The 22,727-nt window shown below is 35.0% G+C and overlaps 1 protein-coding gene, 1 non-coding gene and 1 pseudogene across 2 annotated transcripts in view; all 3 read left to right on the top strand.

Annotated features, from left to right (window-relative positions):
* The window catches only part of Rpp30 (ribonuclease P/MRP subunit p30), a 29,895-nt gene extending 10,219 nt beyond the window's left edge, over window positions 1-19,676 (top strand). The window contains exons 6-11 of the mRNA XM_026397353.2: window positions 3,488-3,577; window positions 12,409-12,525; window positions 13,122-13,151; window positions 13,550-13,587; window positions 14,118-14,197; window positions 18,917-19,676. Of these exons, the coding sequence (XP_026253138.1) occupies window positions 3,488-3,577; window positions 12,409-12,525; window positions 13,122-13,151; window positions 13,550-13,587; window positions 14,118-14,197; window positions 18,917-19,026 (465 nt within the window). The 3' untranslated portion in view covers window positions 19,027-19,676. The remainder of the gene's footprint in view (window positions 1-3,487; window positions 3,578-12,408; window positions 12,526-13,121; window positions 13,152-13,549; window positions 13,588-14,117; window positions 14,198-18,916) is intronic.
* Window positions 7,500-7,630, top strand: LOC113188873 (small nucleolar RNA SNORA51). The gene has a single exon (XR_003301594.2). It is a non-coding gene; the product is annotated as a small nucleolar RNA SNORA51 (small nucleolar RNA).
* Window positions 19,677-21,109: 1,433 nt separating the features above from the next.
* On the top strand, window positions 21,110-22,036 carry LOC113188847 (glyceraldehyde-3-phosphate dehydrogenase pseudogene; annotated as a pseudogene).
* The last annotated feature ends 691 nt before the right edge of the window (window positions 22,037-22,727 follow it).

The raw sequence follows: 22,727 nt of genomic DNA on the forward strand, positions 1-22,727 counted from the left end.
GGTATAAAATCTAAACACTTTAAATAGCATCATTTCCACAGGAAATGGCATAATGTTTTCCACAGCATGGAAGATGTCTCATAAAAAAGAAACTCTGTTCCCTTAGCTTCTCCAGGGGATAAGGCAAAGATTAAAGATCATCACAGAGAGTGGGTCTACTGGCCATGCTTCCTTGGGATCAGGGACAACCATGGAATATTACAGAGAGACAGAGAGTTGCTTAGTACGTTTAGGAGCTTCCAAGTCATTTATTCCCATTTAAGATTAAAGTAACTGAGCAGGATAGAGGAAAATTCAGGTTATTTACTCCAGTAAACTCTGAACTGCTTAGATTAGGTACCCTATCAGTTTAAAGAAATATTGAGCCTACTTTTCCAGTATGTGTCTGTTTCTTGAAAGTTATTTTCATGTTCCATTATGCCAGTGTGCTTTGCAAAATATACATATAAAACAAATTTTAGGAAAGTGAATTAAGAAATAAATGAAAATAGAACTACTGGTTTTTTCTCTGCTCCTCAAATCTATGCCTTCTCTTTGCAGGGCACTGTTATAGAGTAGCATTCAAGGCCATTTTCTCAGGATATGGTCTTCTAGCTTCAGATTTTCCTGTGATATTTGTTAAAATGCATATCGTTAGGCTCAACTTATTGAATGAATCATGGGAGATGGGGCCTGGTAGTCTCCACTTTTAGTACATTTTTTAAGGGGAGTTTTGTGACATCTAACATTGAGAACCACTGTTCATGATCATCTCTTTTCCTTTGTAAGCCTGACTCTCCCTGGTATACTGTTAATCAAAAATTCCAAAGTTTATTACCCCAACATCCATGAAAGAAGTTTAGGGGCTACAATGCACTATGAACCCCTACCCTCCTATTCCCTTTGTGTCATAAAGGCAAAGATGTATGTATTTTTATGGAAATATGTTTTCTTTGTTGTAGGAGTCCCTGGTGCACGTGCATGTGTGCACAAACACACAAAATGTATATGTATGTGTATATATACATATACACACACACACATTTCACATATATGTATATGGCTAACTAATATGAATTCATATGTAATCTATCATTTTTCAGAGAAAGCTATTAGAAGATTCTTAATCCCAAAATTATATTGAATTTCATCTTTTTAATGATTTAGAAAGCATTTCATTATAGTCTGAATATTAACATTTAATTTTATGGCTCTTTAAATGTACCAGTTAAACTTTGGGTTAATAGAAAGCTAAATAACAGAAGAACTCAGTTTGGGGCATTTTAAGTTCTCCATGTCAGAAGGAGCCAAATGGAGCTGTCCTTTGAAATGAAAAGTTTCTTATAATGGATTACTTAAATACAAATTCATTGTTTAATCAGCCACTTCTATAGGAAAGGGGGAAGAAAGGAGCAATACATAAGAAAAAGTAACCTAATCTAGCTTTATTTTGAGGAGAGTGTCTATTACTGAGATTCTTATGTATCTTTTCAAAATATTATTTACCTTGTCCTTCCCTTCATTCTCCCCTCTGTCTCCTTTCCTTCCCATCTGATGCCTTGCTTTTTTCACCTTACCATGTACTCTTGGAGATTGTTCCATAAAATCAATTAGAGAAGAACTTTTTTCCTCTATAAGAAGTTGGTGTATTCTATCATATAAAGGGATCATAAATATTTAAGTAAAACTGAGGGATGTTTAATTGTGTCTAGTCTTTTGTGATTGATGTTGCAATGACTATCCTTGCACTATTGTCCTTAGTCTTTGTATAGACTAAGGACAGAATATGTTTCAGGAGTCCTATGGAGTATATTCCTCTAAGTGAAATTGCTAGTGTATGATTTAAAATTTTGATAGCTATTGCTAAATTGCTTTTCAAGACCTTTTACTTGTTTAAAACCCTGTATGTGGGCTGGGGATGTGGCTTAAGCGGTAGCACACTTGCCTGGCATGCGTGCAGCCCGGGTTTGATCCTCAGCACCACATACAAACAAAGGTGTTGTGTCCGCCGAAAACTAAAAAAGTAAATATTAAAAAAATTAAAAACAACAACAACAAAAAACCCTGTGTGTGCCTGTTTATTCATTCTCATATCAGCACTGTATTATTGAACTTTTTGATCTTTACCAGTCTGGTAGTTAGAAAATGATGACTATAACTTGAACTTGTTTTAGTTATTATTCAGAGCTTTTCTTCATCTATTCCTAAATTTTCAATGACTCTTTTATGAGTTGGACAGCTGGAGCAGTAGGGATGGGGCAGATTATTTATGAGCCAAGTATTTCTGCCAAAACAGCATTGCTTCCCAGGCTTACTAAGTTACCATGACCGTCTTAGAGCCAGGCAGCCTCTGATCATTACTTGCTTCCTAAAGCCCTTGGGTGGAGGTAGGAGTGACCACAGTGGGAATTCTGATGAAGGACAATATGTGCTATCCCTGTCAATGATGAAGGTTGGTACCAATCCTGTAGTGGATTACTACCCTCTCTTGACCCCCCTTCCATACTTCACCATTTTTCCTGGTGTGTGCCACTGATATTGGTTTGCTAACATAACTACGCAGGCTGTTTAAATTTGTTCATCATCCTGTACACATTGGCACTGTCAACAGGGATTATTTTTAATACAGTGCAAGACAACAATTCTTTTTATCTCTATAAATCAAGTAATGGCAAAAATCAAAGCCAGATAGGAATCTTTGAGCAGTATGCTCTGGCTTGCATTCTATCCAAGCAGCTCTGTTGCCCAGCTTTTCTTTCCTTCCCTGATTTTCCACTTATTCTGATTTCTTTATCTGCTTAGTTTTTAATTTAGTATGATGTTTTTATTTTAGAAGAAAATGCAGACTATTAATCAATAATATCAAAAATTAGATCAAATGAAAGGGAAATTAAAAGTTCAAAAATACATTCATTGTTATTTGATTTGCAACAGCTCTGCTTCTACCATTTATATCAACTGTTTCTATTATTTGAACAAAATGCTATCAGTAGTTCCATGTTATGTTTCTTTAGCCACTAAATAGACAGAATGGAGCGATAGGCTTGGGACAATTCCTGATAAAAAGGACAATTCCTCAATAAATAGTTTGTGGAACAAATGTACCATGCATACATTCCTTTTGACTTACTGCTTCCTTAGATTTCAAAACAATTTCTTCTTTCTGGAATAATCTGAAGTAATTCCTTAGATATTGAGCCTCAATAAACAATCCCATTGTAGAAGACCATCTGAATTAGACGGTCCCCAGGTCTTGTCTTTTGAGGAACGTCTATAGACATGTCTCTCAGCTTCAGCTGGATCACAGTTAAACCATTCAAACCAAACCTGAGGGAATGGCTAAACAATCGGCTTTGTAATGGGTCAGATGTATTTCAACACAAACCACAATAACAAGCATAGAGGGATCCATACCTATCCATGTTTCTCTTTATTCAGGTCTGACCATATCTTGTTTTTACTTGTACACATTTTTCATTTTGCCTTACTTGTTTTTTCTTCTTAATAGGTTGCTTGCACGCATTTAGATGTGGATTTAGTCTGCATAACTGTAACAGAGAAACTACCATTTTACTTCAAAAGACCTCCTATTAATGTGGTAAGTGTTACCCTTTCCATTGTATATTTGAGTCTGTAGAAACTTACATTAGCATGTTGGAAAGGAATAGAAGAAATTCTTAGAGGGAAAAATAAAAATTAGGTAAGAAGAAACAGTTTTAGAGAAGATGATTTTATTTTTGCAAGCTAAAATAAAAAGTATCAAGATGTTTCTGAAAAGCCTTAGAAATTAAAATTTATGAACAATGTTTTTTAAGAGGGTAACTAATAATAATGGGTGCTTATATCCTGAACTTTGAATATTAAGGAAACAGAACAGTCAAGAAAGATAGGAAAAGTAAATAATAATAATAATAATAATAATAATATTACACAGAGAGTCCTTGAGATACTAGCAAACTCAAAAGGAGTAAGGAGCAAGTCATGGAATCACCTGGGCATGAATTATGCAAAATTATAATCTGCACTGAAGCATGCTAGCTCATACAAGAGCCCAGGGTTGCTTTTGTAATAACAGTGTGGCCACGTGTTCAAAATACTTGGAATTCAGAAGAAGTGAAAGACCTCTACAACGAAAACTACAGAATTAAAAAACAAAACTAAGGAAATTGAAGAAGACCTTAGAAGATGGAAAGATCTTGCATGTTCTTAGATAGGCAGAGTTCATATTGTCAAAATGGCCATACTATCAAAACTGTTATATAGATTCAATGCAATTCCTATTAAAAGCCCAATGTCATTCTTTGTAGAACTTGAAAAAGCAATCATGAAATTCATTTGGAAATATAAGAGACCCAGAATAGTCAAAGCAATCCTTAGCAAGAAAAGTGAAGCAGGAGGCATCACAATACCAGACCTTAAACTACTACAGAGCAATAGTAACAAAAACAGCATGGTATTGGCACCAAAATATTCTTCTCTATTGCTACAGAATTTTCTTTTTCACCCATCTACATAGTTTTTTCTTGTTTTCCTATACCTTTTATCTTATATCTGTCATACTGCTCTCTAAAGTTTCAGTCCCCTTCCATTTCCATTCTAAAGGTGACATTATTTCATACTAGTAACTATCTGATAGTTATGAGGTCAACAAATATGTTAACTATTTGCTTTGGGCGCAAGATCTTAGGAATACTATTTTAGAACAATGGCTTCTAAAACTCAATCTTGTTCTCAAAAACTACTATCCATGCAAAAAGTTTGGCAAATATAATCCAAATTACATACCCTATTTTTTCAGAATTGGAATATTAATTTTTTCAAAGAGGTTAATTCCTTATTCTTTTGTCTCTTTAGAATCATTACTCCCTGGATTGTTGTTTTTTTGTTTTGGTTTTGGTTTGGTTTTGACTTTTTTGTTTTTTGTTTTATTTTGTTGGGATAGAACAAAATAAACTGGGGATAGAACCCAGGAGTGTTTCACCCCTGAGCTACATTCCCAGCCCATTTTATTGATTTTGAAACAGGGTCTCACTAAATTACCCAGGCTCGTCTCAGCCTCCCAAATCACTTGGTTTATAAGCATGTGCCATCACATCCTGCTTACTTGCTAGATTTTTGTTTCCATTTTCTCCTAAGGAACTGACTTGATGCTGAGTATTAAGAAGAGATAATGAGGGGAAAAAATGGATCTGTTTGGCATAGAAAAATTTATTTACTTATTTACTACCCCTGAAAATATGCTGCTAAATACAGCTCTTTTTTTTGGTTAATGAAGACCTCTGAACAAGTTTAGTATTGGCTAAACTTGAATCACTGGTCTCCCCATGCCCGTACTAATACTTCTAAATAAATGAAGAAACACTTACACCTGAATCATCACATTTTGGAGTTTGAAGCTCTGTGTACTGTTGAGCCCACTTATAAAATATGGGATAATGAAAACTAGTAAGAGGTCATTTAACTCTTCAGTCACAGGGTTAAGGCTGTTCTCATTGGTTGTCTGTAAAGTAAGACCTCTGATGTGTGCCCCAAGTAATTATGAAAAAAGCCACAAATTAATACAGTACCCAGGTTTAGGACAGTAAGTCTTGTTGGCCTCATGTATTTTTATCTCTCCAGAAGTAGCAATCTGTCTTTAGAAGTTTGCCTTAGCTTTTTACCAGCTTCAGTCTGCCAACCCATTCCTACACAAATAGCATCTCCAGAGTTAGGCATTACAGCCACTCTGCAAATTATTATTGAACTACAATTTTTTCACCTTTTTCTTCACCTTAATGAACTAGGAAGGCCATCTTCTAGGTGGCTCTGCCTGAATAAGTTCACACATGATACCATGTGTTGGTTGGGAGAAGTCAGTGGCGTGTGATGCTGAGGCCAAGTCAATGGAGAGGACAGCAATGCACAGCTCATAATTCCTCATGTTCCATGACAATGGTAAGATTCCCAGTGCTGATTTTGGTGAGGACTTTTAATTGAATTTCTTATGAACTCGCCTTCAATTTAAACCAGATTGCAAGCTTCTAGAGCATACCAGCTGTGCATAGGCCTTTTTTAACTACTCCCAATATCTTGCCTAAAAGTCTTTCTTGAAATTTGCTCCTTGAATTGGTATATTTCTAACTTGATGTATCTGGGTGCAGCTTGGGAATCTGGCCTAAGTTGCTGTCAGTGTTGAGCAGGAAGTATATGCATTGAGGAAGTGGGGCACTGAAGCAACACGACCAGGAGTGTGGCACTTGATGCAAAAGTACCAGGACATCCCAGCCCTTCCCCATTCCATATGGAGGTGCAGGAAAGCTGCTATTGTGTGATGGGTATTTTTGGCATAATTCCCACATTTTTCAACTCAAGAATTCTGCAAGTAAAAAATTTGACAGGAACGATGTGCAATATTTAACACAGTGTCTGCTTTAAAAAAAGTCTTGTGAACATATTACATATGTTGTTTAATAAAAACTAGATTATGGAGTGGAAAGAAAAGCTTGCATAAGATTATTTTTAGTTTTCATCTAGTATAGAAGTAGACTGTGGTATGAATTGGTCAAGTAGCAGAAAAGTCCCTATTCTTTATTCACTTAAAAGAGAAAACTAAACACACAGGTATCCAGTTGATTGTCCAGGGCAAATAATAGTTGTTGCATAGGTGTGTTTATCATTTGCAATATCATGTCTAATGTTGGTATGGAACTACTGGAGATATACTCATTGTGAAACCATCATTTAGTGCATATGGATGTGTTAATTCTTGGTCCTTCCATGTTCGCATGGCTTTGAGGATAAATTTGTCTTTGACCATGAGAAGTTGATAGGTTAGCTTTATAAGGATCACATTATTCAGCACATAAGAAAACAACACAGATCTAAATTGGTGTCCTTTTCTTTAGTGATAGTGAAAAGCGAGAGTATTAAGATAGGTAATTCATTAGTCTTACCTTTAGGCCAAAAGCCATGTGAGAATTATCAGCTCAGAAAACTGAGATTAGGGACTAGGAGCTGGAGCACCTAGCGTTTATACCAAAGTGCTCCATTTGTGCACTTGACAGTACTCAACAGCACTAGGTCTTTTTGTCATCTTCACCATGTGCTTAGGGCTCCATAATATCAGTTGTGCAGATTTCTACAAAATCTTCTACAAACCTCTTCTGGAATTTTTGGTTAATTTTTATGGCAATCTCAGCTCTACTATGTGATAGATATATTTCCAAAAAATTGGATTCAACTGCTTTTTGTGGATTATCAAGTGACTTCCTCAGCATTTTATAGCAAAAGCACTTTCACACCTGCTGTGGCCCAGTAGCATTGAAGTGGGGTGGATGTTCATTATCTCCATATGCAGGTAATGAAATTGAGCCTCAGGTAGTTTGTGACTCATGGTTAAATGTTTCTCTCAAAAGAGTTGGCTAGGGATTTTTACTGTTTTGATTCCAAATCTATCATTCTGAAATGCTATGTAAAGTTATTTTACATCTGAACTCTTTGTTAAACACAGAATAATTTCATATTTTAAAACATGATCTTTAGGCCTCCTGGTACTTACCACAGGGTGTGTTCTTCCACTGACAATATAGAAAGAGGAGATGGAGTAAGCATACTGCATGTACACCCAGCCCAGGCCCTGTGCCTGGTCTGCATTGTGAATGGGGAATCATGGAATTGAAGAGAGAGAGGAAAAAAAAAAAAACATGATCTTTATTCATTTGTGTTTTGAGAAGGATTTTTTTTAAGCACCACTTACCTTTACCTTTGCTTTGTCTTTTTGTTTTTTAATGTTTTGCCATTAACAGTGACTTCAAGTTATCTTTAGTTACTTGAGAAATTTTTTTTAAAAAGAAAAAGAATAAACAATACAAAAAAATGGATTAAGAATGTTAAAAGACCTTTCATAGGAGAGGAAATACAGATTGTCCTTTAAACATAAGAAAAGTAGCCTAAGGGCTGTGGATGTAACTCAGTGGTAGAATGCTTGCTTGGCATTTAGGGTCTCTGGGTTTGATTCCCAGCACCACCAAAACAAAAAGAAAGAGAAAAAGGAAGAAAAGATATTTAAATTCACTATAAGACAAATTCATATTTAAATTCATATTAAAATCTGCCTATACACTGTGTCATAATGCTTTGGGAAAATAGGCATTCTCATACTTTGTTTGTAATAGTGTAAATCAGAACAGTTCCTGAGGGGAGTGGGTAATTTGGCAACAACTATTAAAATCACAAATAAACTATACCTAGTATATTAGTTTCCTAGATCTTCTATAACTGAGTACCACAAACTTAAGTGGTTTAAAGCAGCAGAAATTTAAGGGCTGAATATGGCTTAATGATAGAGTACTTGCCTAGCAAGTACTTGCCTTCTCAAGCCCCTGGTTTGATCCCTGCTGCCACCAAAAAAAAAAAAAAAAGTCTAAAACAACAGCAATTTATTGTCTCACAATTCTGGAGAATAGAAGTCTAAAATCAAGGTATCAGTAGGATTGTGTTCCCCTTCAAATCTGTAGGTAAGCCTTGCTTACCTCTTCCTATCTTTTGGTGATTTTGCTAACACTCTTTGACTGTCCTTGGCTGTTTGCTGCATTAACCCCAATCTCTGCCTTTGTATTTATTTACAGTATGTTCTCCCTGTGTGTCTTCACGTGGTCATCAATATATATATATATATATATATATATATATATATATGTGTGTGTGTGTGTGTGTGTGTGTTTATTTAATCATTAGCACATATTGATTGTACAAATTAATCTTTTTTATGTGATGTTTCCATACATGCACATAACATAGTTTGATTATAACCAGCCTCCTTATTCTTCCCCTCTTATTATCCTAGCCCTTCCCCACATGTTCATCTTCTTGTAAGGATACCAGTCCTGTAGGATTAGGAGCCTTTCTTCCTTCTTACAGTATGACTTCATCTTAATTATATTTGCAATGACTCTATTTTCAAATAAGATATATTTGTTATGGTTGGGGACACAATTTATAATATCCAGCAAACCCACATTAGTGTTTATTCTATAAGTAGTTGATACAACCCAAATCTATCAGTAGAGGCTTGGTTAAACATTATATACACTGTATCTTTACAATGTAATACTATGCTGCTATAAAGAGAATAGAGGTTGTGGCCTGACATAGTAAAGCTTTCAGGACAAAGCTACCTTTAAGGTAAGAAAAAGAAAAAATAATACATGTTCATAATTGCTTATGTTTGTGTGAAGAAACTGGAAGAAGACAAGAAGTTAAAAAAAGTAGTCACGGGAGGTGAGGATGGGGCAAATAAAAGCAGAGATGCACATAAGACTATTGTTTTCTTATTTTTATTTAATATGCAGCTCTTGTGAACAAATATATATTGTCATCCATTTGAATTCAATTAAAAAACTATTTTTTTACGAAATTGACAGAATATTATCCTAGTAATCAACTCCCTGTTTTCTTCTCTTCTTTGTCTACAGCTTTGCTTAAGTTTTTATACTTGAATTTTATGGCCATTTTCTCTTAATTCAAGTATTACACACCTGCCCTTGGTAGCATCTTTATGACTATTATTCTCATTAGTAAAGAAATCTAAGCATTGCCTATTGCAGAACCTTTGGTCAGGCATGGGAACAAAAGCCAATCAAGCAAGCACTGTCATTCTTTATGAAGAGGCTATTATGAACAATCATTTGATGAGTATACAGTGATTTACATTAAAATGGTCTTAGAAACAGGAGTGTAGGTAATGAGTATAAATTTTATTCATCTAAAGATTTTAAATAAGGTATTATGAGAGAAATGTGCACAACCTTCAATGGCACATTATCTTTTATTTGTCTTTCTCAAGAGTATTCTTGCCAGTTTTAAAGTGAACTTGATTAATGTACCAAGATTAATATCATAACTTTTTTTAAAGAATTAAGCTGATAATTTTATCTTTATTTTTGTCTTCTCTACCTCACAATGAGTTTTTAATTTGCTCTGATCCCCACAAGGGTTTAGAAATTTAGGTTCAGTCAATTAGGAATATTTTGGGATCTGATCATCCAGCTCTAAATCACTCACTTATCTTCTTTATTCTACTGCTTTGTGTTTTAGTCCCGAAACTAGAGAAATGAGGAAAAGAAGTAGATTCCTTAGACTAATTGGTAGTTTTGGTAAAAGAAATAGCAAAGGAGATGATAACATGACTAAAAGAGATGTTTTTAATTTATCTGTGAATTTTAGTTAGCCAAGTTCACCCTTGTACCTGGTCATTGTCATGACCTCTTTTCCATAAACTACTATTTATTCACTCAAAATATAAATATATTTCTATTTGGATAAAAGACAATTGGGTGTTACAAAGAGGTGTTGTGACACCAGCCCTGAGTTTATAAATTAGGCAGGAAGAAGGAGGTATAGATTTAATTATGGTACCAAGAGTGTTATAACAAATGTCATTCCTAGAAATAATCAACACAAGCCAAAGATTTAGACGTGGGGGAAATTTTTCAAAAATAAGGGGAGAGAGAAAAGTCGCAGTTTAGAAAATAGTATTTAAATTCCAACAAAAGTAATACCAGATATGTAGGAAAATATAAATTTGAGAGCCTTAGGCCTGGGGAAAAGGGAAGATTTGGGGATGGAAAGAAGGAAATCTGTGTTCAGGAAGGAAATGTAGAAGGGACCCTCAGTGTACACCAGAGGTAAATCAAGGTGGACAGTTCTGAAGACGAGTTTCTTCATTCCCTGTAAACACTCAAGGGTAGACTTCAGCAGCCTCACCTGGACGAGTTCTAACTCATCCTCTGGGTAATATAAGCTCATTTGCCAGCCACAGACTTGGACTGTCCTGCGCAGACCATGCCTACCATCCTTCCTTATTCATTCCAAACAACACCACAGCCTGTGTGACTTTTGTAACCATACTAAAAATCCTTTAGACATTTCCCCTTGCTGTTATGATTAATCTTTGTCACCATATATTATTAAGTCCCATACAAGTTGGTCCTTCCCATCCTCTTTAGCCTCAACTCTCACCACAAGGTTTCCCCTCCTCCTTTCTTTTCCACCCGCAGGCCTTCCATTTGGTTTTTTGTTTGTGTTTGTTTTTGTTTTACAGGTCTAGTGGTTAAACAGGCAACTGCTTTATCACTGAGCTATATCCCCAGTCCCCTACATGTCACTGTGCTCCAAGCCTACTTTTCTTCTCTCAAAAATGTTCCTTCTGCTATGATTTACTTAATTTCTCCATACCCACTTTCAGACTCTTCCTTAATAATATGTATTACAGCTGAAATTTTAGGTCTTTATTTATTTGATGGTCTCCCCCTCTAAACTATAAGCTCCTAGAAGGTAGCTTTTATACATAGTGGACTTAAAACATCTGTTGTGAATGGATGAGTCACTCACCTGGGAAGCTCAATAGCATTGAAATTCATTTCAATCCCATTTCCATCCCTTCCAGGCTTTCTTACCTAGAAATCCCTATGTATTAAAAATATACTAAATGAGAGAACTTTTTTTTTTTCCTATGAAAAAAAGCCATACGGCTAGGGATGTGGCTCAAGTGGTATCGTGCTCGCCTGGCATGTGTGCGGCCTGGGTTCGATCCTCAGCACCACATACAAAGATGTTGTGTCCGCCAAATACTAAAAAATAAATATTAAAAACTCTCTCTCTCTCTCTCTCTCTCTCTCTCTCTCTCTCTCTTTAAAAAAAAAAAAAAGCCATGCTTGTATGGTGAGCTGGGTAAAATCCTCAAGGTCCCAGCTTCTTCCATCTTTTTTTTTTTTTTTTTTTTTCTGGGATATGCCATCAATCTGAGAAATGAGCATCTCTGCCATAGTGTTCTATAAAGGTGTTATAAGCGTTAAATATATACATAGCATTCCCTTAGTACAGTGCTTGGCACATAGTCATCCCTCAGTGAACCATGACTTTTATTCTCTCACTCCACTTAGTTTGTAATAAATGACTTACCGGAAAGGCTTTATCATTCTGTAGGTGTTCCTGAAATCTTCATTTGTCTCTTTCTTCCTTTCTTCATTCTTAAGCCAAAGTACTTGTTTTTTGTTTGTTTGTTTGTTTTGTTTTGTTTTGTTTTTTACTATGTTTGCACTTAATTTACCCTATATTTAGGGAAACACATCTTTTTTTCCTTTCCATAGTTCATGGAGTGGCTCTTCTGCCATCCCACTGGGACTTTGCTTTCCTTAGGCTCTTCATAATTCCTGTTTATATATAAAGTCAGCTTCCCCACAGCTGAGGTAAACTCTGTGGATCAAATTCAATGCAGAGCTGTTTTCTTCTTGTTGGTGTTGCCATTTGGGTGCATATCTGCCTTTGTTTAAGGCTATACCTTGATGTGTAAGAGATGGGTGGTAGAGATGGAGTGGAGACGTAAGTGAAAATTAAATAAGACGGTGTGTGTTCATCCTAGACAGTTTCTTTTCTTTATTTCCTGTGAAGGCAATTGACCGAGGCCTGGGCTTTGAACTTGTCTATAGTCCTGCCATCAAAGACTCCACAATGAGAAGGTACACAATTTCCAATGCCCTCAATTTGATGCAGATCTGCAAAGGAAAGGTATGGTTCCATAAATTTTAGAATTTAGAATGTTTAGGATGTTTTAGATGTGAATCTGACAGTTTATTATTAATACCCTGATATTGTCAAACTGATTCCCTTTTCCTAAAGCAGGAAATTCTCAAGGCACAGGCATAAATTCTTCAATTTCAATGAGCTCTGCAAGTTTTAAGGGAAAGAAAAATATCAACAGAACAATAGCAAAAGGGAGGGGAAGATGTGTTGAAAGAAAGCCTTTATCTTTTGATAAGGAATTTGCAATTTACCACTATGAAAAGAGTAGTCTAGATAACAGTTGTTTTGTTATCAGTGAGTTGAATTAAGGGTATATGACCTTTTCAACTAGTTTTCTAAACTTAATTCATGTCTACTAAGATTTGTTTAGAAAGCCTGTTCTGTATCTTTTTATAGGCTGCCTTTAGTTTGACATGAGGTCTTTCATTTTTCACTTGAATTGTTTAACTTATCATTAGAAGAAGTTGGTTTTTGAGCCTTAAATGTTAAAATGTGGTTACTGGTTGTTTATAAGACATTTCAGTGATTTTTTTTTTTTTTACTTTATCTAAGATTAATAGTGAGTACTTTCTGTTTTGTAGAATATAATTATATCCAGTGCTGCAGAAAGGGTAAGTCTAGCATGAAGTACTTTGTTTTTGCTCTTCCAGTTAGAAAACTTTGTTGGATTTCTATGGGAGAAATTAAAATAGTAATATAATGAGTTTCATGTTTTCTCTTTTAACTGTGCATTTGCTCATAATAATTGCTGAAAGGTAAAATTTATCCCCATTCATTCTGGGCTTCAAGTTTTGTTTATATAGTTTTCCTTTATATTGTTACAAATGCTTTTAAAGGTTTGTTTATATTTTCATAAACCTAAGAAACCCATCAAAACTATGAGGATCTAAATGTATGTAATTGATTTGATTTTGGATACTTAGGCATCCTATTAATTCACTGCAAATAAAGCCATTGAAATGGTATTAAATAACTTCTCATATTCAATTTTTTGTTCATTTTATTTTAGCCTTTGGAAATAAGAGGGCCATATGATGTGGCAAACTTGTATCCTTTAGTTTGACATGAGATTTCCCGTTTTGAACTTTAATTATTTTACCTTATCATGAAAAATAAGTTGGTATTTTAGCTGTAAATATTAAAATGTGATTATTTGTTATTTGGGTTATTGGACTCTTTGGGGTTTTTTACATTAGTCTAATATTAATATTAATCACTTTCTATTGAAATGTTATTTTAAGAAATTTAGAATTTGAAGTGGTACTAGAGTGTAATATGATTTTTTTCTCAACCTCTTACTGTAAGCTTACCAATTAATGTCTTCAGAAATTTTCTCTTGTTGTAGAGAGCTTCAACCTTCTGTTTTGTTTTTATATTTGGATTAATCATCAGATAGAAAATAAGAAAAGAGTTAAATAAGTCTCTTCTCAGATGCATGTTCCAGTTGGGGTAAGAACTACTGTAGAATTCATTAGTCTCTCTCAATGTGACAAGATGAGCTGGCATTTAGTGTCATGTTTGTGTTAGTTCGTGTCCTTAGCTGACTCTTGAGTTGAGATCCTTAATGGTGCTACCAGAGGGTTGCTGTTTGGGCTATCTGAAAGTGATGCTAAGGCTGCAGTGTCCACCAATTGCCGAGCAGCACTTCTCCACGGAGGTGAGTAAGTTCTTTCAATAAAAACTGAATGGTCCTGTTAGAGGCAACTCATTTTTATCAGACAGTTGAACCATTATCTACTTTTATTATCCTATCTCCAGAGTTCCTTTGAGGTCATCTTTTCTCACCTGTTTTACCCATATCCATCATTTCAGGCTGTCATTTCTGTAGTTTGCAGAATGAATATACTTCGCATTACAGAAATAAATATTGAATGCTGTTTCAAGCTACATATGTGCGCTGTAGCCCGCGCGATAACTTCTAATCTTTCCTCATCCCACCTCTCCAGAGGAATATGCTTTCCTTGATGAAAATTGCTATTTTAGAGAATTGGTATGTTAGAAATATATGGTAAGCTGTTTATTAGAAAAACAGAAACAGTGAATACATTTTCAAAAACCCACCTAACTAAACTTGGACTGTAACTTTTACATTTATAACAACTCAGAGTGTTTCTTTTTATATTTTTGTTGTATATGTACAGACTTTATTTTTAAGTCACATTTTTTAAAGTATATATATATATTTCTTTCTTACCCTTAATTCCACTACTATAACCCACTAAATTTCTTGTTCATCACATGATAAAAATTTAAATAGAAATATAACAAAATTTTGGAAAATGAGAATAAGTTTTATTACATAATTTAAATTTTTGACCTGTGGTTTTGCTTCATTCTCTGTAATTTTTAATAGTAGTTGCTGTGGTTAAGAAGCAGTTTATGTGGTAGCATCCAAATGAATCTTAAAGTTTAGAATAGGTTATTACATAGACTAAGTTATTTGTGATAGGAATAGCTAGGTTATTGAGGGCTTGTTTTGTTTGTTTGTTTGTGTGTGTACTTTAATGATCTGATTTCCACTTGAGACAACTGCTTATTTTATTGGCTTACTATAAATTACATGATTTTCCTTTTAACATTTTTATTTGGAGATTTTTATATTATATAATCTTTACTTGATCATGTGAGCTCTGGGAATGATCAAATTAATTGGGATCTTTATCAAGACATTCTTGAAATTAGGGAAGAGTTGGTTCACATTTTGGTAGTACTTCCATTATTTCTGTATATTTTTAAATGAGTGCCTAATGGTCTGAGAGTGGTAGTACAATAATAGAATGCTTGCCTCGAATGTGGAACGCCCTGGATTCAATCTCTAGAACTGGGGGCAAAAAGATGAAAAACGATTTTGGATAACTTGTTCAAAAATAGACTAAACAAGAAAGGGAACTGAAAGGAAAAGTAGGAAATGTGAAATTACATTTCTGCATCTGACTTAAAAGGCTTAACTACTTAACATATGATATTTAAAGTGAGGCTTTTCTAGAATCTAAACTAAAAGACTCTTTAGCTTCAGGTGGCATTACCAATGTGTTTAGGACAGGCATAGTTCATAACTGCTATTTCTGTAAAATTCTGATTATCATAAAATATAATAAATTATAATTAGATAATAAATTAAAGTTACCCTAGTTTTAGTTGACATCAGAATGAGATGGTAGTATGAGGTATCTTAAGATTATAATTCACAGTATTTAAGTGAAGAGTAATCTGGATTCCAATTAATGAATAACTTAACACAATTTGTGTCTTTCAGCTCTTCCAAATATATCAGTGGATTGTATGTTTGGGGTGGTATATACATAGCTGAATAGATAATTGATGGAAATTATAGGGGAATGCAGTAATCTGTATATTTGACCGAGTCATTGAAGTATTTCTCATGAAAATTTTCTCTCATTAATAGTGCTTATAAATCATATAAGAAAACATCATCACTGTAAGAAAACAAAAAGAGTTGTGGACCTTTATGAAAAAAAACAGACACAATATGAATAATGGTAAATGTCTATGGTTCACCTTTGAGCTAATGGTTACCTATGCTTTAACATCAGCCTTTACTAATGAGAGCCCTTGAGAATTTAGTTCTGTTGCTTAAGGCCATTGAGAAAATCCAATTAATACTGAAAGACACACAAAAACTAGTTGGAAAAAAATGCATTTCATTCATAAATTTTAGAGATAAAGGACTATCGTTTGACTCCCCATTTGTAGTGTGTCTTCCTGCATTAAGGAAAAAGTAGAAGCTTATTTTATAGACTGAAAAAAATCTCTCCTGTTTTGCTCTTTTAGTAGCAATGTGTTTGTAGAGAAAGTGACTTGAGTAAAATAAAGTTGATGGCCTTTGATCTCAAAAAAAAAAGATTACTAATTCAGCATGGGTTACATTAGAAGAGAGAAATGATTCGGAGGAAAAGGATTCAAAGTATCATTATACTTTCATTGATGAAATCTCAGGTGGCATCTGTATCATTTTGAGTGCCACATTTCAAAAGGATGGCACTTCACTGGAGCACTTCCAGAAGATGGCTGATAAGTGTTCAAAGGGTCTAGAAACCTCATGATGAGGGAGTCATTGAAAGCAGTGCAGGAATGCTTACTTGGCAAACAATACTTTGAATATGTTGTGGTTTTCAACATTGAAAGGCTTGCCACTGGCAATTAGAACTAGACAGATTCTAAGTTTCCAGAAAACACTGAATAGAAATTCTGAGGAGGTTGTGAGTAAAAAGTTTCAAGCGCACAGTCTTCAATATATGAAGTGTCCTCAGCCATTGGACTGAAATGGACCTGGTAGGAACAAGGCTTTAACTCTCTTGAACAAAATAGCACACTCTTCAATGATTGTTTTAGAGCTAGTTGTAGATTTTCCTTGGCAAGATGATTAAAGAAAATGCTTTGTGTAAAAGCAAATTAAAACAAAAGCTCCACACAAATAAAACTTCTTGTTGTTATAAAAAATATATATATTTTTAAAGACACTAAAAGAGCTACTTTAATTGATAGCTATAAACTGAACTTATTGTTCAGTTATTTATGTCAGCTAAATTAAGGAGAAAATATTCATGTAGTAAAAATAAAACATTTCTGAGATGGAACTAAAATAATTCTTAGTGAAATTAACAATGTTATAAAGTGCTTGTTTTCACAATTCATGTATTTTTATTTATTCAACTGTTTTTAGACTATTATCAATCATAATGATATAAATATAAATGCAACATTTTTCATTTGGTGAAATAGAAATCATTGACAGTTTGTTTGAGGTTTTCTCATTGTGTTGGCATTTTAATGTCCTTGAAATCAATTTTGTCTCTTTTATAAATTAAAATGTTTTTAAAACAACTGGTAGTTAGTCCTCACAAATGGAAAGGTAATGCTTAGCTCTTCTGAGCCGACTTTACTTTTATTACTTAAAATAAGAAATAATTCTTAACTAAATTTCTGTTCATTTTTTTCCCATTTTATCTCCTTTGAAGCTAAAAGGTATCTTCTTCCTTTTTCATAATCTCTTTCCATTTCTCAAGGACAAAGTTTGAGTCTCTTCATGACATTCTGACCTTTCCTAAGCTATCCTTCCAGCTTCATTTCCTCTACACATTCTTGCCCAGGTTATTCTTACCTCTGTCTCCTTGCTTTCTTTCCTCACCTTGTCACCACCTTTTTCTTTATTCCAAATAGTGTCACTTTTTTAGAGAAGATAGTTTATTGGTTTATCCACATGATTCTTAATGGTTTTCCCCATACCTATTGTATTTGCTCTTAATGTATTTATTCCAGTGTATTGTAGGAAAAGCACAGTCTGTAATGTATCTTTATGCCCTGTGTGTATGACATAGTAATAGTACCTGACCCATTAGTAAGTTTTAGCAGAAGTTGGCTAAATTTAAGTGGACTTCTGCTGCTAACTTGATCTGAGCATCTAAAATTATCCCTGTTGTTCCTTGCCCATTGTCACTAACACATAAAGGATCAATAAATGTATGTTTGACTGGGCACGGTGGTGCACACCTGTAATCCCAGTGGCTCAGGAGGCTGAGGCAAGAGGATCACAAGTTCAAAGTCAGCCTCAGCAACTTAGCAAGCCCCTAAGCAACTTCGTGAGACCCTGTCTCTAAATAAAATATAAAAAAGGGCTGGGGATGTGGCTCCTTGGTAAAGCGCCCCTGTGTTCAATCCCTGGTACCAAAAAATAAATAAGTAAATAGAGTGTGTTTGGTTTTGTTTATTTACTCAACAAGCATTTATTGGACACTTGTTATATAATGAGGGTATAGGCGGTACAATACAATTGATTGTTCAGAGATACATTAATCCTGTGTGTATGAGAGAGAGATGTTACATGCTGTTAAATGAGGTGAGCCCACCCCCCCACTATAGGAGCAATACAGTTGACTTACTGCTATATTCACCCTTGTGATTTGTTCAGCTTCTACCAAATACGAGATTTGGGTTCTGGCTGCATAATATGCTACAGACAGACCATGACCATAAAGATAAAATCCTGGGCTGGCTGGGGTTGTGGTTCATGGTAGAGTGCTTGCCTAGAATGTAGGAGGCACTGGGTTTGATCCTCAGAACTACATTAAAAATAACAATAATAAGTAAATAAGCAAATAAAACAAAGTTATAAAAAGATAAAATCCTATTCTGAGGTTTTTACCCATGAGGTAATCTTTAGGAATAAATTATGTTAGTAATATATGATTTGTATATATTTAGGAAAAAGATAATGACCATAAATGGCATCAGCAGCCGTAGCAGTTCACTATGGTTTTATCATTAGCTAATGCCATCAGCCAAATTCAAAGTCATACTTGTTAAGCCACTTCTCTTTAAATTGTCTTTCCTTCACACACGAATTTCTGTTTTATAGAAACTAGAAAAACTGCTTTTGGAATTATTTCTACAGTGAAGAAACCTCGGCCATCAGAAGAGGGTGATGATTCTCTTCCAGCTTGCAAAAAAGCTAAGTGTGAAAGCTGAAAAGAATGGACCAGTCTCTGACAGCACTACTTTTTTCCATTTTGTAGATTATCATCCACAATAAAAATAAAACTTTTGCATGATTTGCTGTTTTGATTTGAAGCTAGAAACCAATGGTCTTAATAATTATTTTACACTGAAGCCATTAAAACAACTAACAAAACCTAGTGACACATTTAAAAAAAAAAAAAACAGGCTAACAGTTAATGGATTTAGGTATATTTTAAAAGAAAAACAGGCTAGTTTGTTTATCCTTTGGGTAAGTGAAAAATAATAGAGACAAAGGCCTATAATCCCAGCAGTTTGAGAGGCTGAGGAGGAGGATTGCAAGTTTAAAGCCAGCCTCAGCAACTTGATGAGACCTTAAGCAACTTAGTGTGAACCCACCTTCAAAATAAAAAATAAAAAGGTCTGGGAATGTGACTCGGTAGTTAAGCTCAGTAAATTCAGTTCCTCTTACCAAAACAAATGTTTCAATATTTTGAGAGATTCTAATATTAATGTTTCTTATTCATTTAAAAACTAATGCTTTTCTACTTGATATACATGGCTTATTATTTTTAATCTTATAACTCAAAAAGTGGTTATTTTGAAGTCCAATACAACTTATATTAAGGGGGTGACTTTTAGTTGATCTATTCATGTATTCATTGTCAGAGTTCTTTCTAAAAGGAATTGAAGGAGAGGGAGTGTGTACATAAAATTACACTTGGCCTCTTCCGTTTTTTTTTTCCTTACCTTTGTGATATATGTGAAAAAGATCCCTTCCCTTTAATTGGAAAACCCTGAAAAAGTAATAAGTGATTTTCCTCATGGCTATATTTAAGATATCAAAGCATTTGACTCAAAACACTTCAGAAACAATTTTTTAAAAATAATAGAATCATCATGTTAAGTAGAAGTAGCCTTTCTTTTAAATATATGCACTTATGCTATATTGATATAAGGACCCTAAAACCTAATGGAGTAAGTACAGCAAGAGGTCTAACTGAATTTAAAAAAAAAAAAAATCAATGAGAAAAAACACCATTTTAAGAGTCAAAGTTAATATTTAAAAGAGAAAGCCTTATACTTATCTCACAAATGTAAATGCCCAAATAAAATATTAGTAGAAAGAAACCATCGAAACAACATGACCCTGTCAGACTTATTCCAGGAATTCAAGGACAGTTCAGTTCTGAATGTTAGGATATTTCAGTTCTTTCTAATGCAATATACTACATCACATTAATAAATCAAATGAGAAAACTATATTAGTCAAATGAAAAGACTTAAAAGCTTTAATACCAAAAAGGCATTTGATAAAATGTAAAATCCACTCATTTTATAAATAGCAATGACAATCCTCGGTAAAATACAAGTTGAAGAATATTGCACAAGTACACATGTGATTATACATACACACTTGCATTTATATTAAGCATGTTGGGTTCTAAAATTAAAGTATCAACTGATACCCACTTGGCCAATTTGATGTACTAGGATACCTATTGCCTCTGTAACTGATGGCTGCTGCTGCATCCATACACCCCCTCTGCCTCTTCTTTGCCCGTTTGCTTCTACCTTTACCCCACATGAATTCACCAAAAGTCAGCTGTCTGTTTATGCCACTTGTGTTTAATATTGTAAATTATGCAAGTTAATTTAAAAACTATGAAAGTTGATCAACTATGAAAGTCATAGAAAGAATCCCCATCTAAACTGATTCTTTGGAAAGGCTTGGGAAAGATGAATCATTAAAAAGAACTGTCAGTTTTCTGCTTCTCCCCATTCAACAAGACAACTGCATCTTGTATAGTGCCAGCCACCACCTTGATATAATGGTGAAGGTCATAGTAACTGGATATGACCATATTGAGTGCTGGTTACTTGAGCTAATTTTAACTCTAACAAAGTGAATGTTATTTGTTGAGGGCCACAACCAAGTCAAGATGGCGCCTGGCAGTTTGCCAGGAGGAGTGGTTTGTGAAGTAACACCAGCGAGCCATTAAGATGATGAGGATTCCTTAATGACTGACTGCTGTATCTAGATGATGTTAATTAAGTTAAGCTGTGTGTAATTAGTTGGGTATATATACCTCTGATGTCCCGTAATAAAGTGGCTCCCGCTGTTTCAACCTTCACAAGTTGCTTGTCACCCCCGGTTATTTTGCTCAGCCAGACTGCGGCAGTTATTGCCATCAGTGACCCCCTCATTGACCTCAACTACATGGTTTACATGTTCTATGATTTCATCCATTCTCAAGGCTAAGAATAAGAAGTATGTTATCAATGGGAAACCCATATCCACCTTCCAGAAGAGATAACATGCTAACATTAAATAGGTTGATGCTGGTGGTAAATATGTAGTGGAATTTTCAGTCTTTACCTTGTAGAAGGCCGAAGTTCAATTGAAGAGTGAGCCAAAAGGGTCAGCATCTCTGTGCCCCTTCTGATGTCCCTGTGATGAGCATAAACTTCAAGATGTATGACAGCTTCCTCAATATTTTCAGCAATGCCTCATGCATTACCATCTGCTTAGCATCCCTGGTCAAGGTCATCTATAACAATGTTAGCATCACAGACTCATGACCACAGTTCATGCCATCATTGCCACTCAGATCATGGATGGCCCCTCTGGGAAGCTGGCATGATAGGCATGGTCCTGCCAAGATTGTAGACAAGGTCATCCCTGAGCTGAATGGGAAGCTCATTAGCATAACCTTCCATGTGCCAGCTCCCAGCACATTGGTTGTAGATCTGACCTGATGTCTGGAGAAACCTGCCAAATAAGACATCTAGAAGGAAGTAAAGCAAATATCAGAGGGCCCCCTAAGGGCCATTTTAGGCTACACTGAGGATCACATTGTCCACTGCAACTAACACTGACACCTGCTCTTCCACTGTGAATGTTGGGCCTGGCACTGCCCTCAATGACCACTTTTTCAAGCTCATTTCCCGGTATGACAATGAATTTGGCTACAGGAACAGAATAATGGACCTTGTGGTCCAAGTGACCTCCAAAGAATAAGAGCTCCTTGGACCAGTAGCATTAGCAAGAACATATGTGGAAGAAAAATCCATCAGTTGCTCCAAAGTCCCTGTCCCCACACTTGTCCCTTGATAAAATCCCCCTTCTTGACAGTATCCATCCCATACCTCCTGAAGAAAGGTAGGGGCTAAGGGAACCTTACCTTGTCAAGTACCACCAATAAAGTCTGGTGTACCCAAACACCCCACCAAAAGTACAAAACCAACAACTGCTATCATATTAGATATCTGCAGGACAACTTAAGATCTGAAGGTTATCCAGGAAGAATTCTGCATTCAAATTACTTCACTAAAGTCTTAAGCTCTCTAAAGGGACTAAAACTGAAGGACAACTTTGGTTCTTTTATCAGTGCATCTGTAGACTTTGACCTTTCTTTTAAAAAATTGACATGTGAGTGTACATTTAGGTATTTTAAGTTCAGAATATTTAAAGAGACATATGTCCAATTTTTTTGAAGTCCCATTTTAATCTACTTTATGAATTAACTATACTAGCTCCAATTTCACCAAATATCCTACTGAGGGTTTTCCTGTTAAAGAGGCAAAGTTATTTGCAGATGTGACTATCTTGGGAAACTCAAGAGAAGCAAATTGAAAACAATTAGAAAAATAAGTGCTTCTTGGTGTATGGGCATGCATAGTATGTTTTTGCAGTGGTGCCTACTTTCTAT

This window comes from Urocitellus parryii, chromosome 5 (genome assembly GCF_045843805.1).
Source record: "Urocitellus parryii isolate mUroPar1 chromosome 5, mUroPar1.hap1, whole genome shotgun sequence".
NCBI classification, from domain to species: Eukaryota; Metazoa; Chordata; class Mammalia; order Rodentia; family Sciuridae; genus Urocitellus; species Urocitellus parryii.